Source organism: Ranitomeya imitator, chromosome 5 (assembly GCF_032444005.1).
Source record: "Ranitomeya imitator isolate aRanImi1 chromosome 5, aRanImi1.pri, whole genome shotgun sequence".
Classification (NCBI taxonomy): domain Eukaryota; kingdom Metazoa; phylum Chordata; class Amphibia; order Anura; family Dendrobatidae; genus Ranitomeya; species Ranitomeya imitator.
In genome coordinates, this window is record NC_091286.1 from 301,304,457 (window position 1) to 301,319,630 (window position 15,174).

General features: G+C 46.0%; 1 protein-coding gene across 1 annotated transcript in view; it reads right to left on the minus strand.

Moving 5' to 3' along the window:
• LIN28B (lin-28 homolog B) overlaps positions 1-254 on the minus strand; it is a 147,286-nt gene extending 147,032 nt beyond the window's left edge. The window contains exon 1 of the mRNA XM_069726651.1: positions 171-254. Within this exon, the coding sequence (XP_069582752.1) occupies positions 171-254 (84 nt within the window). The remainder of the gene's footprint in view (positions 1-170) is intronic.
• Positions 255-15,174: the final 14,920 nt, after the last annotated feature.

Here is a 15,174-nt window from a genome sequence, read left to right on the forward strand (position 1 = left end):
GACTTAGGCGTTTCCCGACGGCGTCTTTGCTGCAGGTCGTGCCAAGCAATCCTTTAAGAAATGTCCAGCTTGGCCACAATAGAGACAAAGTCCAAGTTCTCGACAGCATCTCCTCTCCTTAATCCTTGAGCTGACAGCATCAACCTATGTTCCACCTCAGGTGCACAAACTGGGCCAGTTGGACAAAATGGAGCCTCTTTTTGCACTTCGCATCTCTCCCGCATCCTCAGATCCATGCGGATAGCCTGAGTCATGGCCTCCACCAAACAGCCAGGTGGAGCTTGTAGAGTCAGAGCATCCTTAAGAGACTCCAAAAGACCCCTGAGGAATTAGCCTCTGAGAGCTGCATCATTCCACAGGACCTCGGAAGACTGCTGACGTAACTCAGTACAATAGCCTTCAGTTGTGCCGTTCCCCTGTGTCAGATTCATGATCCTTGTCTCTGCCACCTTTACCCTGTCAGGTTCGTCATAGATATGCCCTAAAGCGTCAAAAAAGGTGTCCACCGAAAGGAGCAAGAGAGGGTAGGAAAAATGCCCCCCCCCCCCCCCCGCAAAAGTGACATGATTCCAACCCGCTGTGACTCATTCCCTGATGACCGGGGGCACAAGGTAAGCAATAATTTGCAACTCTTTAAAAATTCGAAACTGGTCCTTTTCTCCTGAAAATTTGTCAGGGAGTGCAATAGCAGGTTCTGGGGGGCTGAACGAGATGTAAGATGGTACAGGAGACATAACAGCGGTCTGAGGTGACGGATTCTGAGGGGCAGTAAGACTACCAGAAATCTGGCACTGTAACTGAGCATGAATGGAAGCCAGTTTGTGTTGTTCCAAGGCCAAATCTTGGACTAATTGAATCAGATTTGTCACCTGATCACACAAAGTATATAACGGATCCATAGGTGGGAAACTGAAAATTTTTTAACGGTCAATCGTAATGTGAGGCGAGTCACGACAGAAAATAAGTACAGTACCTACTGTAAGTAAAGGGAGGTCAAACAATCCGAAGTCAGGTCCAGAAAATGGCGCAGTACGACAAAGGGAAGTCAGAGATGATGTCCAATACACGAGCCGAGGTCAGGAAAGCCAGAGAGACAAAACAGTTTGCAGGGAGCAGGCACAAGCAAAGTCAGGTCACAAGCAAAGGGTCTGAGTCCGGGAAGAGAATCAAGTCAGGCTGGGTCAGGCACAGAGCACAGAGGGATCAATGTTCCACAGGCAACAGCAAGTGTACGATTGATACTGGTGGGGAGGAACTAGCATGCTTAAGTAGAAGCCTGATTAAGGAAAATGAACACAGGTGATTTCAGCACAGACCCAGCACAGACTAAGAACACTGACACAAATTAACAAAAAGACAGAAGCAGAGTGGAAATCATGACAAAAGCAACGTTTTGGCGTGTTTTTTATTATTGTTTTTTACAGCATTCACTAAACTTAATAAATAACACTCAAGTTTTATAGAGCGGGAGGTTAAGGATGCGGCGATACCAATTATGTGTACTTTTTTTGTTAATTATTGTTTTTTCAGAAACCCGTTTTGAGTGACAAAACGGATTTTAGTGATTTGTGTGTTTTTTTTTACTCTTACATATTTTATTTTATATTTTACTCATGTACAGCAGTTCATGAGAGAAGTCAGGGTCTCATTGACATTCCCTGATTCAGCTTATTGCTGGATCTCACAAATTACCATACACTGGGGTCATTATATGATCTCAGGCTACAATGGTAACCATTGGGACCCTCGATTCTCATCACAGGGGTCCAATGGTTACTAATGGGGTCTTGTGACCCCCTTGTAACAAGTTAAATACCGCTGTCATGATTTACAGCGCTGTTTAAGGGGTTAATCGACCCCGATCAGTTGCAAAACCGGTCAGGTCCAATACTGCACATAGGTAGAATCACATACAGCTGACACAACATGCTGGAATTCCCTTATTCCTCAGCGCCGTTAAAAAAACGGAGCTGAAGAATAAGTAACATAAATGACCGCCGTTAAAAGGTGTATCAGCAGTCTTTAACCCTTTTCTGACCTCGGTCGGGATAGTACCTCCGAGGTCAGAACCCCCGCTTTGATGTGGGCTCCAGCGGTGAGCCCACATCTAAGCCGGAACATGTCTGCGGTTTTGAACTAGTTAAATGCCGCTGTCAAACGCTGACAGTGGCATTTGACCAGCGCTTCCGGAAATGAGCGCATCGCCGACCCCTGTCACATGATCCGTGGTCAGAGATGCATCTGCATTATAACCATAGAGGTCCTTGAGAAGTCTATGGTTACTGATACCAGTTTGCTGTGAGCGCCACCCTGTGGACGGCGTTCATAGCAAGCCTGCAATTCAGCTACATAGCAGCGATCAGCAGATCGCTGCTATGTAGCAGAGCCGATCGAGTTGTGCCAGCTTCTAGCCTCCCATGAAGACTATTGAAGCATGGCAAAAGTAAACAAAAATTTTTAAAAAATGTGAAAAAAGTTAAAAAAATATAAAAGTTTAAATCACCCCCCTTTTCCCCATTCAAAATAAAACAATAAAAAAAATCAAGCCTACACATATTTAGTATCGCGGAGTTCGGAATTGCCCGATCTATCAATAAAAAAAAGCATTAACCAGATCGCTAAACAGCGTAGCGAGAGAAAAATTAGAAACGCCAGAATTACGTTTTGTTGGTCTCTGCAACATTGCATTAAAATGCAATAACGGGCGATTAAAAGAACGTAGCTGCACAAAAGTGGTATCAATAAAAACGTCAGCTTGGAATGCAAAAAAATAAGCCCTCAACCGGCCCCAGATCATGAAAAATGAAGACGCTACAGGTATTGGAAAATGGCGCAATTTATTTATTTTTTTAGCAAAGTTTGGAATTTTTGTTCACCACTTAGATAAAAGAGAACCTAGACGTGTTTGGTGTCTATGAACTCATAATGACCTGGAGAATCATAATAGCAGGCCAGTTTTAGCATTTAGTGAACCTAGTAAAAAAGCCAAACAAAAAAGTATGGGATTGCACTTTTTTTGCAATTTCACCACACTTGGAATTTTTTCCCCGTTTTCTAGTATACGACATGGTAAAACCAATGATGTCGTTCAAAAGTACAACTCGTTTCGCAAAAAATAAGCCCTCACATGGCCATATTGATGGAAAAATAAAAAAGTTATGGCTCTGGGAAGGAGGGGAGTGAAAAACGAACACGGAAAAACGGAAAATCCCAAGGTCATGAAGGGGTTAAGGGGATAAAACATGAAAGACATACCAAAAAGAGGCAAAAAATGCAGCGTCAAAACTATGCAACTGAAAAGAAGGACCACAGGGAGCCTGGGTAGAAGAACAGAAAAAATGAATTAGTTTGGTGCTTCGTTAAATGCTTTATAGTTAACAACTGGTCCCTGCCCACTGTACAGAGAGCCTGTACCTATTTTGACACTGTGCAAGGCTTTTGGTTAGACCCTGGGACATAAGGTCAGAATTTGTTGCGCATTTAAAAATTTGCCTAATTTTCATCCTAAAAACCTGATGTACGTTGTCTTGGGTATGTCAGTTTTTCATATCTGTATTACATCTCTATGTCCGTTTTTGACATCTGAACATATATTTTCGTGCGATGTGAAAATAAACTCCTCCCACTTTGGCCCTAACGCAGGTAAAAGAACCAATTACAACGCAAACACCATTTTCTTTTGCTATAGAGCAGCTAAAAGTGTTCTGTCCATTCAAAAGGACAGTAGGATTCCAATCATGCATTAAAAGTTCACTACTATTAGAGTTGTTTTTTTGCTGTGTTACAGCACCACCCAGTGGTGGTTAAATTTATTACCTGTGTTTTTTAGTAATAAGAGTGTTGCATTGTGGGATTGCACCAAGGCATTTTGGGATGAGGAACCTCCATTTTCTCTCTGTGTACTTCCCGAGACACACGTGTTTACCTGCTGTGTTGGAACTACCTCATTTTGTAGCCATCCTGGTGAAGTTTATCCGGTAAGATCATTATCCCTGTTCTTGCAATGTAGTGTTGTACAGAATGTGATTTACTGTATAGCAGTCAGTACACAGGAAATGTGATTACCAGGGACTTACTGTATGTAGTTATGTACATAGGTTGCATCATACTGTATACTTTCTTTGTCAGTTGTAAAGTATCAGCTGTGTGATTGTTTAGCCCAATACTTATATATGTTATTTGTATTCCTTTAGTTTTACCGCATTTCAATACCTGTTACCAATAAACAAGTTAGACTACAGAGAACAGTCTGCATATTTGGAAGACAGAAGTGGTTTATGCTGTATGTTGGATCACACACCGTATCAACGTGTATGAAGACAGAACAGTAAAACAGATGCTAGATGGCAGCAATGGCAGTAAAACCAGGCTAGACGCCAGCGATAGCAAAGACCACTTAGGCAGCCGCTTGTACTACACCGCACTGCCTACAGATACCGCAGCGGCTGCCATACAGCCACAAGTATCTAGAGTACAGCCCACCAAGCGCGACACGTCTCAGTCCATGTCGAAGTTCATTTCTACCTGCTCTGAGACGTCCTACAGCTTGCAAACGGACACGAAATGTCTGCAAGTCGAGCATCTTCCCTCGGGACGAGGTCCCAAACAAGCTGCTCTAGTAAGTCTTCTGTTGTGAATTCTGTTGTCGAGCTCCCTCCTGTGGTCGTGAATGGTACTTCGGTGAGTTCTGTCCGTGGGCTCCCTCTGGTGGCTGTGAATGGAGCTGCTGCTTCTGAAGTTCCTTACACAGGTGACGGGGTTTATCCTTTGGTTTGCTGCTCTATTTAACTCCACTTAGATCGTTACTCCATGCCAGCTGTCAATGTTTCTGCATTGCTTCAGTTCACTCTTGGATCTTTCTGAGACCTATCTCTTCCTGCAAGAAGCTAAGTCCCCGTTTGTTATTTTCTGTTCATGGTTTTCTAGTCCAGCTTGCTTTCATTATTTTGTCTTGCTAGCTGGAAGCTCTGGGATGCAGGGTGGCGCCTCCCCACCGTGAGTCGGTGCGGGGGTCTTTTTGCACACTCTGCGTGGTCTTTTGTAGTTTTTGTGCTGACCGCAAAGATACCTTTCTTATCCTCTGTCTATTTAGTTAGTCTGGCCTCCCTGTGCTAAAACCTGTTTTCATTTCTGTGTTTGTGACTTTCATCTTAACTCACAGTTAATATATGTGGGGGGCTGCCTTTTCCTTTGGGGAATTTCTCTGAGGCAAGGTAGGCTTACTTTCTATCTCTAGGGCTAGCTAGTTCTTAGGCTGTGACGAGGCGCCTAGGGAGCGTCAGGAGCGCTCCACGGCTATTTCTAGTGTGTGTGATAGGATTAGGGATTGCGGTCAGCAGAGCTCCCACATCCCAGAGCTTGTCCTGTTTGAGGTTTAACTATCAGGTCTTTTCTGGTGCTCCTAACCACCAGGTCATAACAGTAAATACCGTGGATCTAACCACCAGGTCATAACAGTACAGCTGGCCCAAAGTATTAATGCATCTCAATAGAGGGATAAGAGAAGCTCTGAGACCATTTTTTTTTCTTTGCACTGTGTTTTGTCTTTCTTTTCCCCTAGACCTTTGGGTGGTTCAGGACACAGGTGTAGAGATGGACATTCAAGGTCTGTCCTCTTGTGTGGATCATCTCACTGCAAGGGTACAAAACATTCAAGATTTTGTGGTTCAGAATCCTATGTTAGAGCGAAGAATTCCTATTCCTGATTTATTTTCTGGAAATAGAGCTAAGTTTCTGAATTTCAAAAATAATTGTAAACTGTTTCTAGCTTTGAAACCCCGCTCCTCTGGTGACCCCGCTCAACAAGTAAAAATCATTATTTCTTTGTTGCGTGGTGACCCTCAAGACTGGGCATTTTCCCTTGCGCCGGGAGATCCTGCATTGCGTGATGTTGATGCGTTTTTTCTGGTGCTTGGATTGCTTTATGATGAACCAAATTCCGTGGATCAGGCAGAGAAAATCTTGCTGGCAGTGTGTCAGGGTCAGGATGAAGCGGAGGTGTACTGTCAGAAGTTTAGAAAGTGGTCTGTGCTTACTCAGTGGAATGAATGTGCCCTGGCGGCAATTTTCAGAAAGGGTCTTTCTGAAGCCCTTAAAGATGTCATGGTGGGATTTCCCACGCCTGCTGGTCTGAATGAGTCTATGTCCTTGGCCATTCAGATCGATCGGCGCTTGCGTGAGCGCAAAGCTGTGCACCATTTGGCAGTGTTCTCTGAGAATAGGCCTGAGCCTATGCAGTGTGATAGGACTTTGACCAGAGCTGAACGGCAAGAACACAGACGTCGGAATAGACTTTGTTTTTACTGTGGTGAATCCACTCATGCTATCTCCGATTGTCCTAAGCGCACTAAGCGGTTCGCTAGGTCTGCCACCATTGGTACAGTACAGTCTAAATTTCTTTTGTCCGTTACTCTGATTTGCTCTCTGTCGTCCTATTCTGTTATGGCATTTGTGGATTCAGGCACTGCCCTGAATTTGATGGACTTAGAGTTTGCCAGGCGCTGTGGTTTTTCCTTGGAGTCCTTGCAGTATCCTATTCCATTGAGAGGAATTGATGCTACACCTTTGGCCAAGAATAAGCCTCAATACTGGACGCAATTGACCATGTGCATGGCTCCTGCACATCAGGAGGATATTCGCTTTTTGGTGTTGCATAATCTGCATGATGTGGTCGTTTTGGGGTTGCCATGGCTACAGGTCCATAATCCAGTATTGGATTGGAAATCTATGTCTGTGTCCAGCTGGGGTTGTCAAGGGGTACATGGTGATGTTCCATTGTTGTCAATTTCGCCTTCCACTCCTTCTGAAGTCCCTGAGTTTTTATCAGATTACCGGGATATATTTGAGGAGCCCAAATCCGGTGCCCTACCTCCTCATAGGGATTGCGATTGTGCTATTAGTTTGATTCCCGGTAGTAAGTTTCCTAAGGGCCGACTGTTTAATTTATCTGTGCCAGAGCACGCTGCTATGCGGAGTTATATAAAGGAATCCTTGCAGAAGGGTCATATTCGCCCGTCGTCGTCACCATTGGGAGCAGGGTTCTTTTTTGTGGCCAAGAAGGATGGCTCTTTAAGACCTTGTATTGATTACCGCCTTCTTAATAAGATCACAGTCAAATTTCAGTATCCTTTGCCGCTGATGTCCGATCTGTTTGCTCGGATTAAGTGGGCTAGTTGGTTCACCAAGATAGATCTTCGAGGGGCGTATAATCTTGTGCGAATTAAACAGGGCGATGAATGGAAAACAGCATTTAATACGCCCGAGGGCCATTTTGAGTACCTGATTATGCCATTCGGGCTTTCTAATGCTCCATCTGTGTTTCAGTCCTTTATGCATGACATCTTCCGAGAGTACCTGGATAGATTCATGATTGTATATTGACATTTTGGTCTTTTCGGATGATTGGGAGTCTCATGTGAAGCAGGTCAGAATGGTGTTCCAGGTCCTTCGTGCGAATTCTTTGTTTGTGAAGGGGTCTAAGTGTCTCTTTGGAGTTCAGAAGGTTTCATTTTTGGGTTTCATTTTTTCCCCTTCTACTATCGAGATGGACCCTGTTAAGGTCCAGGCCATTTATGATTGGACTCAGCCGACATCGGTGAAGAGCCTACAGAAGTTCCTGGGCTTTGCTCATTTTTACCGTCGCTTCATCGCTAATTTTTCTAGTGTTGCTAAACCGTTGACTGATTTGACCAAGAAAGGTGCTGATGTGGTCAATTGATCCTCTGCGGCTGTAGAGGCTTTTCAGGAGTTGAAGCGTCGTTTTTCTTCTGCCCCTGTGCTGTGCCAGCCAGATGTCTCGCTCCCGTTTCAGCTCGAGGTTGATGCTTCTGAGATTGGAGCAGGGGCTGTTTTGTCGCAAAGAAGTTCTGATGGCTCGGTGATGAAACCTTGTGCCTTCTTTTCTAGAAAATTCTCGCCTGCTGAGCGCAATTATGATGTTGGCAATCGAGAGTTGTTGGCCATGAAGTGGGCATTCGAGGAGTGGCGGCATTGGCTTGAAGGAGCTAAACATCGCGTGGTGGTCTTGACGGATCACAAGAATTTGACTTATCTCTAGTCTGCCAAACGGTTGAATCCTAGACAGGCTCGATGGTCGCTCTTTTTCTCCCGTTTTGATTTTGTGGTTTCATACCTTCCGGGATCTAAGAATGTGAAGGCTGATGCCCTGTCAAGGAGTTTTGTGCCTGACTCTCCGGGTGTTCCGGAGCCGGCGGGTATTCTCAAAGTGGGGGTAATTTTGTCTGCCATCTCCCCTGATTTGCGGCGCGTGCTGCAGAAGTTTCAGGCTGATAGACCTGACCGTTGTCCAACGGAGAAACTGTTTGACCCTGATAGATGGACTAGTAGAGTTATCTCTGAGATTCATTGTTCGGTGTTGGCTGGTCATCCTGGAATCTTTGGTACCAGAGATTTGGTGGCTAGATCCTTTTGGTGGCCTTCTTTGTCACGGGATGTGCTTTCTTTTGTGCAGTCCTGTGGGACTTGTGCTCAGGCTAAGCCCTGCTGTTCTCGTGCCAGTGGGTTGCTTTTGCCCTTGCCGTTCCCGAAGAGGCCCTGGACGCATATTTAAATGGATTTTATTTCTGATCTCCCTGTTTCTCAAAGGATGTCGGTCATTTGGGTGGTTTGTGATCGCTTCTCTAAGATGGTCCATTTGGTACCCTTGTCTAAATTACCTTCCTCCTCTGATTTGGTGCCATTGTTTTTCCAGCATGTGGTTCGTTTACATGGCATTCCGGAGAACATCGTCTTGGACAGAGGTTCCCAGTTTGTTTCAAGGTTTTGGCGGTCCTTTTGTGCGAAGATGGGCATTGATTTGTCTTTTTCTTTGGCTTTCCATCCTCAGACTAATGGCCAAACCGAACGAACTAATCAGACTTTGGAAACATATCTGAGATGCTTTGTTTCTGCTGATCAGGATGATTGGGTGTCCTTCTTGCCTTTGGCTGAGTTCGCCCTTAATAATCGGGCCAGCTCGGCTACTTTGGTTTCTCCTTTTTTCTGCAATTCTGGTTTCCATCCTCGTTTCTCTTCAGGGCAGGTTGAGCCTTCGGACTGTCCTGGTGTGGATTCTGTGTTGGACAGGTTGCAGCAGATTTGGACTCATGTGGTGGACAATTTGACATTGTCCCAGGAGAAGGCTCAACGTTTCGCTAACCGCCGGCGCTGTGTTGGTCCCCGACTTCGGGTTGGGAATTTGGTTTGGTTGTCATCTCGTCATGTTCCTATGAAGGTTTCCTCTCCGAAGTTTAAGCCTCGTTTCATTGGGCCATATAAGATTTCTGAAATTCTTAATCCTGTGTCATTTCGTTTGGACCTTCCAGCTTCTTTTGCCATCCATAATGTGTTCCATAGGTCGTTGTTGCGAAGATACGTGGCGCCTATGGTTCCCTCCGTTGATCCTCCTGCCCCGGTGTTGGTCGAGGGGGATTTGGAGTATGTGGTGGAGAAGATTTTGGATTCTCGTGTTTCAAGACGGAAACTCCAGTGCCTGGTCAAGTGGAAGGGTTATGGTCAGGAGGATAATTCCTGGGTTTTTGCCTCTGATGTTCATGCTGCCGATCTGGTTCGTGCCTTTCATTTGGCTCATCCTGATCGGCCTGGGGGCTCTGGTGAGGGTTCGGTGACCCCTCCTTAAGGGGGGGGTACTGTTGTAAATTCTGTTGTCGAGCTCCCTCCTGTGGTCGTGAATGGTACTTCGGTGAGTTCTGTCCGTGGGCTCCCTCTGGTGGCTGTGAATGGAGCTGCTGCTTCTGAGGTTCCTTACACAGGTGACGGGGTTTATCCTTTGGTTTGCTGCTCTATTTAACTCCACTTAGATCGTTACTCCATGCCAGCTGTCAATGTTTCTGCATTGCTTCAGTTCGCTCTTGGATCTTTCTGAGACCTGTCTCTTCCTGCAAGAAGCTAAGTCCCCGTTTGTTATTTTCTGTTCATGGTTTTCTAGTCCAGCTTGCTTTCATTATTTTGTCTTGCTAGCTGGAAGCTCTGGGATGCAGGGTGGCGCCTCCCCACCGTGAGTCGGTGCGGGGGTCATTTTGCACACTCTGCGTGGTCTTTTGTAGTTTTTGTGCTGACCGCAAAGATACCTTTCCTATCCTCTGTCTATTTAGTTAGTCTGGCCTCCCTGTGCTAAAACCTGTTTTCATTTCTGTGTTTGTGACTTTCATCTTAACTCACAGTTAATATATGTGGGGGGCTGCCTTTTCCTTTGGGGAATTTCTCTGAGGCAAGGTAGGCTTACTTTCTATCTCTAGGGCTAGCTAGTTCTTAGGCTGTGACGAGGCACCTAGGGAGCGTCAGGAGCGCTCCACGGCTATTTCTAGTGTGTGTGATAGGATTAGGGATTGCGGTCATCAGAGCTCCCACATCCCAGAGCTTGTCCTGTTTGAGGTTTAACTATCAGGTCTTTCCTGGTGCTCCTAACCACCAGGTCATAACAGTAAATTCCGTGGATCTAACCACCAGGTCATAACAGTCTTCCTCGAAAAGGTCTGTCATCCTCGCCCATGCAGAAGCTGAGGCGGCGAAAGTAAGATCCTCCTTTGCTGCACAAGAGATGCAGTTAAAGTTAAGACAAGCAGATAGAGAAGCAGAAAGAACCCGCCTGCAAACAGAGCAAGAAGCAGAAAGAGCTCGCCTGCAAGCAGATAGAGAAGCGGAAAGAGCCCGCCAAGAAGCAGAAAGAGCCCGCCCAGAAGCAGAGAGAGCCCGCCAAGAAGCAGAAAGAGCCTGCCTGCAAGCAGATAGAGAAGCGGAAAGAGCAGAGCAAGAACCAGAAAGAGCCTGCCTGCAAGCCGATAGAGACGCGGATACAGCACCCCTGCGAGTAACTTTGGAAAGGCTCTCCGCTGAAAAAGAAGCAGCAGCCGCAATAGCCAAAGCTGAGTTCTTAGAAGCCATGGAGTTTCCTGAATCTGAGCGAGACAACGACGTCTGTGGACCAGACCTTGATCGACAGGACCCAGCCCAACGCATCTCAGAATATGTCCACCAACATCCTAAAATAGACGATAACTCTGATCCGGTACACCAAACAGCCTATACAAATTACCAGAGATCCTTCCTCCAAATGCCGTACTGGAAGCAGGAAGGTACACCGCGAAACTACGTCGACCACCACTACCGTCCTACAGAAAAGAAGGTACGGCCTCCTCCCAGACTGACAGATACACCCTTCGCTTCGGAACGGTTTTATACAGACTTTCCTATGCCAGAAGCTCCTACCAGGTATGAGGACGCACCATACACACCGCATGACAACAGCACACCAGCTCATGTCGGCACTGACTCAGCCACTATGAACTTTGCAAGGTTCTTTACCCGCCGGGAGCTGGTGACCAAGGGACTTGTAAAGTTCACTGATCGAGCCGAGAGCTATAGAGCATGGCGAGCCTCCTTCCAGAATGCCATCAGAGACTTGGAACTTTCCAGTAGTGAAGAGTTAGATTTACTGGTAAAGTGGCTTGGGAACGAGTCAGCTGAATACGCCAAAAGAATCAGGAACATTAACATAAAGTACCCCCGCACAGGACTTCGTATGGTGTGGGAGAGACTCTAAGAATGTTATGGGTCAATAGAACCTATAGAAAACACTTTGTATAAAAGAATTGATGATTTTCCCAAGATAGCAAATAAGGGTTATCAAAAGCTCAGGGAACTGAGCGACTTGTTAATGGAGGTACATGCTGCTCAGGCAGAAGGTGACCTACCAGGGTTGGCATTCCTGGACACCACCAGAGGTGTCAACCCAATTGTCCAAAACTCCCTTACAACTTACAAGAAAAGTGGGTCAGTCACGGGTCCCGTTACAAACAGGCTCATAAGGTACCATTTCCTCCTTTCAGGGTGCTTGTAGACTTTGTTGCTCAGCAGGCTAAAGTTAGAAATGACCCCAGGTTCGATTTCACTATGTCATGTACCACTGCCTCTGGGGTGAAACCCAGTAAAACACCAGTGGCAGTCCATAAAACTAATGTTACCTCCACAGGGTTTCCTTACAGGGCAAGTAAGTCCTCTCCAGAAGAGGACAAACCTCGGGATCTCAGCAAACACTGCCCCCTACACAAGAAACCTCATCCACTACTAAAATGTAGAGCCTTCAGGGAGAAGTGTCTCGAAGACCGTAAGAGTTTCCTAAAGGAAAACAAGATATGCTTCAGATGCTGCGCGACGACCTCACGCTTCGCCAAGAACTGTGAGACCAGTGTGAAATGCACAGAATGTAGTAGTGTGGAGCACAACATGGCTTGACACCCTGGACCACCCTCAGGGGTATCGTCGCGAGTAGAAGAGCCTGCAGAAAAACAGATGGACACTGACATAGACACCCCAGTGGTCACTTCGCAGTGTACAGAGATCTGCAAGGAACTTGTAGCAGGAAGATCCTGCTCGAAAATCTGTCTTGTCAGAGTATTCCCATCGAGCCAACGGGGTAAGGCAATCAAGGTATATGCAATCTTGGACGATCAGAGCAACAGGTCTCTAGCTAAGTCCTTTTTCTTCGACACCTTCAACATTGCTGGTCTCGGCTCCCCATACTCCTTGAAGACATGTGCAGGTACTGTCGAGACGGCGGGGAGAAAAGTGACCAGATTCAAAGTAGAGTCTATGGACGGTCAAACCTGCTTATCCTTGCCAACAATACTGGAGTGCAACGAGATTCCCGACAACAGGTCTGAGATACCTAAACCAGAGGTAGCAGCTCATCATACCCACTTGAAACGTATAGCTCACCTGATAACGGAACTGGACCAAGGAGCTCCAATCGTCTTACTCCTCGGAAGAGACATACTACGGGTCCACAAAGCTAGAGGACAGATTAACGGCCCACAAAACACCCCATATGCTCAGAGACTTGACCTAGGATGGGTCATCGTGGGAGACCTCTGTATGGGTGGAGCACACAGGCCAACATCAGTCAACAATATGCTCACCAATACTCTTGAAAATGGATGTCCGTCTCTCTTCCAGCCATGAGAGAGCAGTTTCCTGATTAAAGAATTGCCACATAACGCCCCTCCACTTTGTCCTTTAGCTGATCCTTTCTGTGAAGACCATGCATGCGACGGTGAAGAAGATCATATAGGGTGCACAGTTTTCCACAGGACAAGAGAAGACAACCAGGTAGCAACGTCCATAGAGGACAGACTGTTCTTGGACATCATGGAGCGAGAGATAGTAAGAGATGAATCAAAGATTTGGGTCGCACCTTTACCATTCAAACCACAGAGGCAACGCTTACCCAACAACAGATAACTTGTCTACAGTCGATTTGTCTCCCTTACACGCAACTGCAGAAGACACCAGAGACAAAGGAACACTTCTTTACCTTCATGGAGAGAATATTCCAGAGTGGCCATGTGGAAATTGCACCTGTACTTCAAGATTCCGAGGAATGTTGGTACTTACCAATTTTTGGCGTGTATCATCCAAAGAAACCAGGTCAGATAAGAGTGGTATTTGACTCAAGTGCCAGATACGAAGGTGTTTCTTTAAACGACGTCTTCCTGTCTTGTCCAGACCTCAACAACAGACTTCTGGGAGTACTTCTTCGTTTCTGCAAAGATGCAGTAGCATTTATAGCTGACATACAACAGATGTTCCACTGCTTCCTTGTTAACGAAGAACACAGAAACTACTTGAGGTTCTTCTGGTACCACGATAATGACCTCTACAAGGACATTGTGGAATATCGTATGAAGGTACATATCTTCGGGAATAGCCCCTCCCCTGCTGTCGCTATCTATGGCCTTAGACATTCAGCCAGAGAGGGTGAAGCAAAGTATGGATCGGATGTAAGATCGTTTGTAGAAAAGGATTTCTACATAGATGATTGCCTGAAATCCACACCCACAGAAGAGTCAGCAGTCAGTCTCCTAAGAACGGCACAAGAAATGCTCGCTTCGTCCAATTTGAGGTTGCACAAAATTGCTTCCAACAGCCAAAAACTAATGGCAGCCTTTCCCTCTTAAGATTACTCAACCGACTTAAAAGACTTGGATTTAAGCACGGACTCCCTTCCCATGCAACGGAGCCTTGGTTTAATCTGGGATATGAAAAAGGATGCATTCACCTTCCAGATCAGCGAAGAAGAGAAACCCTTCATGCGCAGAGGCATCCTGTCCGTAGTAAACAGCTTGCACGATCCTCTGGGATTTGTAACTCCTGTAACTATCCAAGGTAAAATGATGTTGAGAAACTTCACCCAAGAGACATCCGATTGGGATGACCCGCTTCCCAGCTAGAAAAGAGACTTATGGGTAAGATGGAAGAACTCTTTAGAAGCCCTGTCGAGTCTCTACGTGGCACGACCATATGCTTCTGTGCCATCAACAGAAGTCGAGATGCAAAGGCTTTGTATCTTCTGCGATGCCTCAACCAAAGCAATTGCAGCAGTAGCATATTTGAAAACTACTGATATCAACGAACAATCCCATGTAAGGCTTGTTATGAGCCAGACAAAACTGGCCCCACTCCGTGAACACACAGTACCCAGACTGGAACTCTGTGCAGCTATGCTAGCGGTAGAGATAGCTGAGCTTATCTCGACGGAAATGGACCTGAATGTCAAATAAGTCGAGTTCTACACTGACAGCAAGGTAGTGCTGGGGTACATTTGCAATGAAACTCGTCGCTTTTATGTCTATGTCAGCAATTGGGTGCTAAGGATCAGGAGATCCACCGACCCAAAACAGTAGCACTATATGTCCACACACCACAATCCTGCGGACCACGCAACCAGATTCGTTGAAGCAAGACATCTTAAGGACACAACCTGGTTTACTGGTCCTACATTCTTATGCTGTTCGACGCCATACATCGACGAGTCAAACACCTTTGAACTGGTAGATCAAGAGGCAGATGAGGAAATCCGTCCTCAGGTATCTGTTCTACGTACTGTGACTAAAGACAATCCCCTCAAATCCCACCATTTCAACAGGTTCTCTGTTATGACCTGGTGGTCAGGACAATAATGGACCTGTTGGTTAAGAGCACACGGAATGACCTGATAATTACTGATAATAAGGATGAGCTCTGGGACGTGGGAACTCTGCTGACCGCAATCCCTAAACCTATCAAACACACTAGAAATAGCCGTGGATTGCGCCTAACGCTCCCTATGCAACTCGGCAGAGCCTAAGAAACTAGCTAGCCCTGAAGAAAGAAAAATAA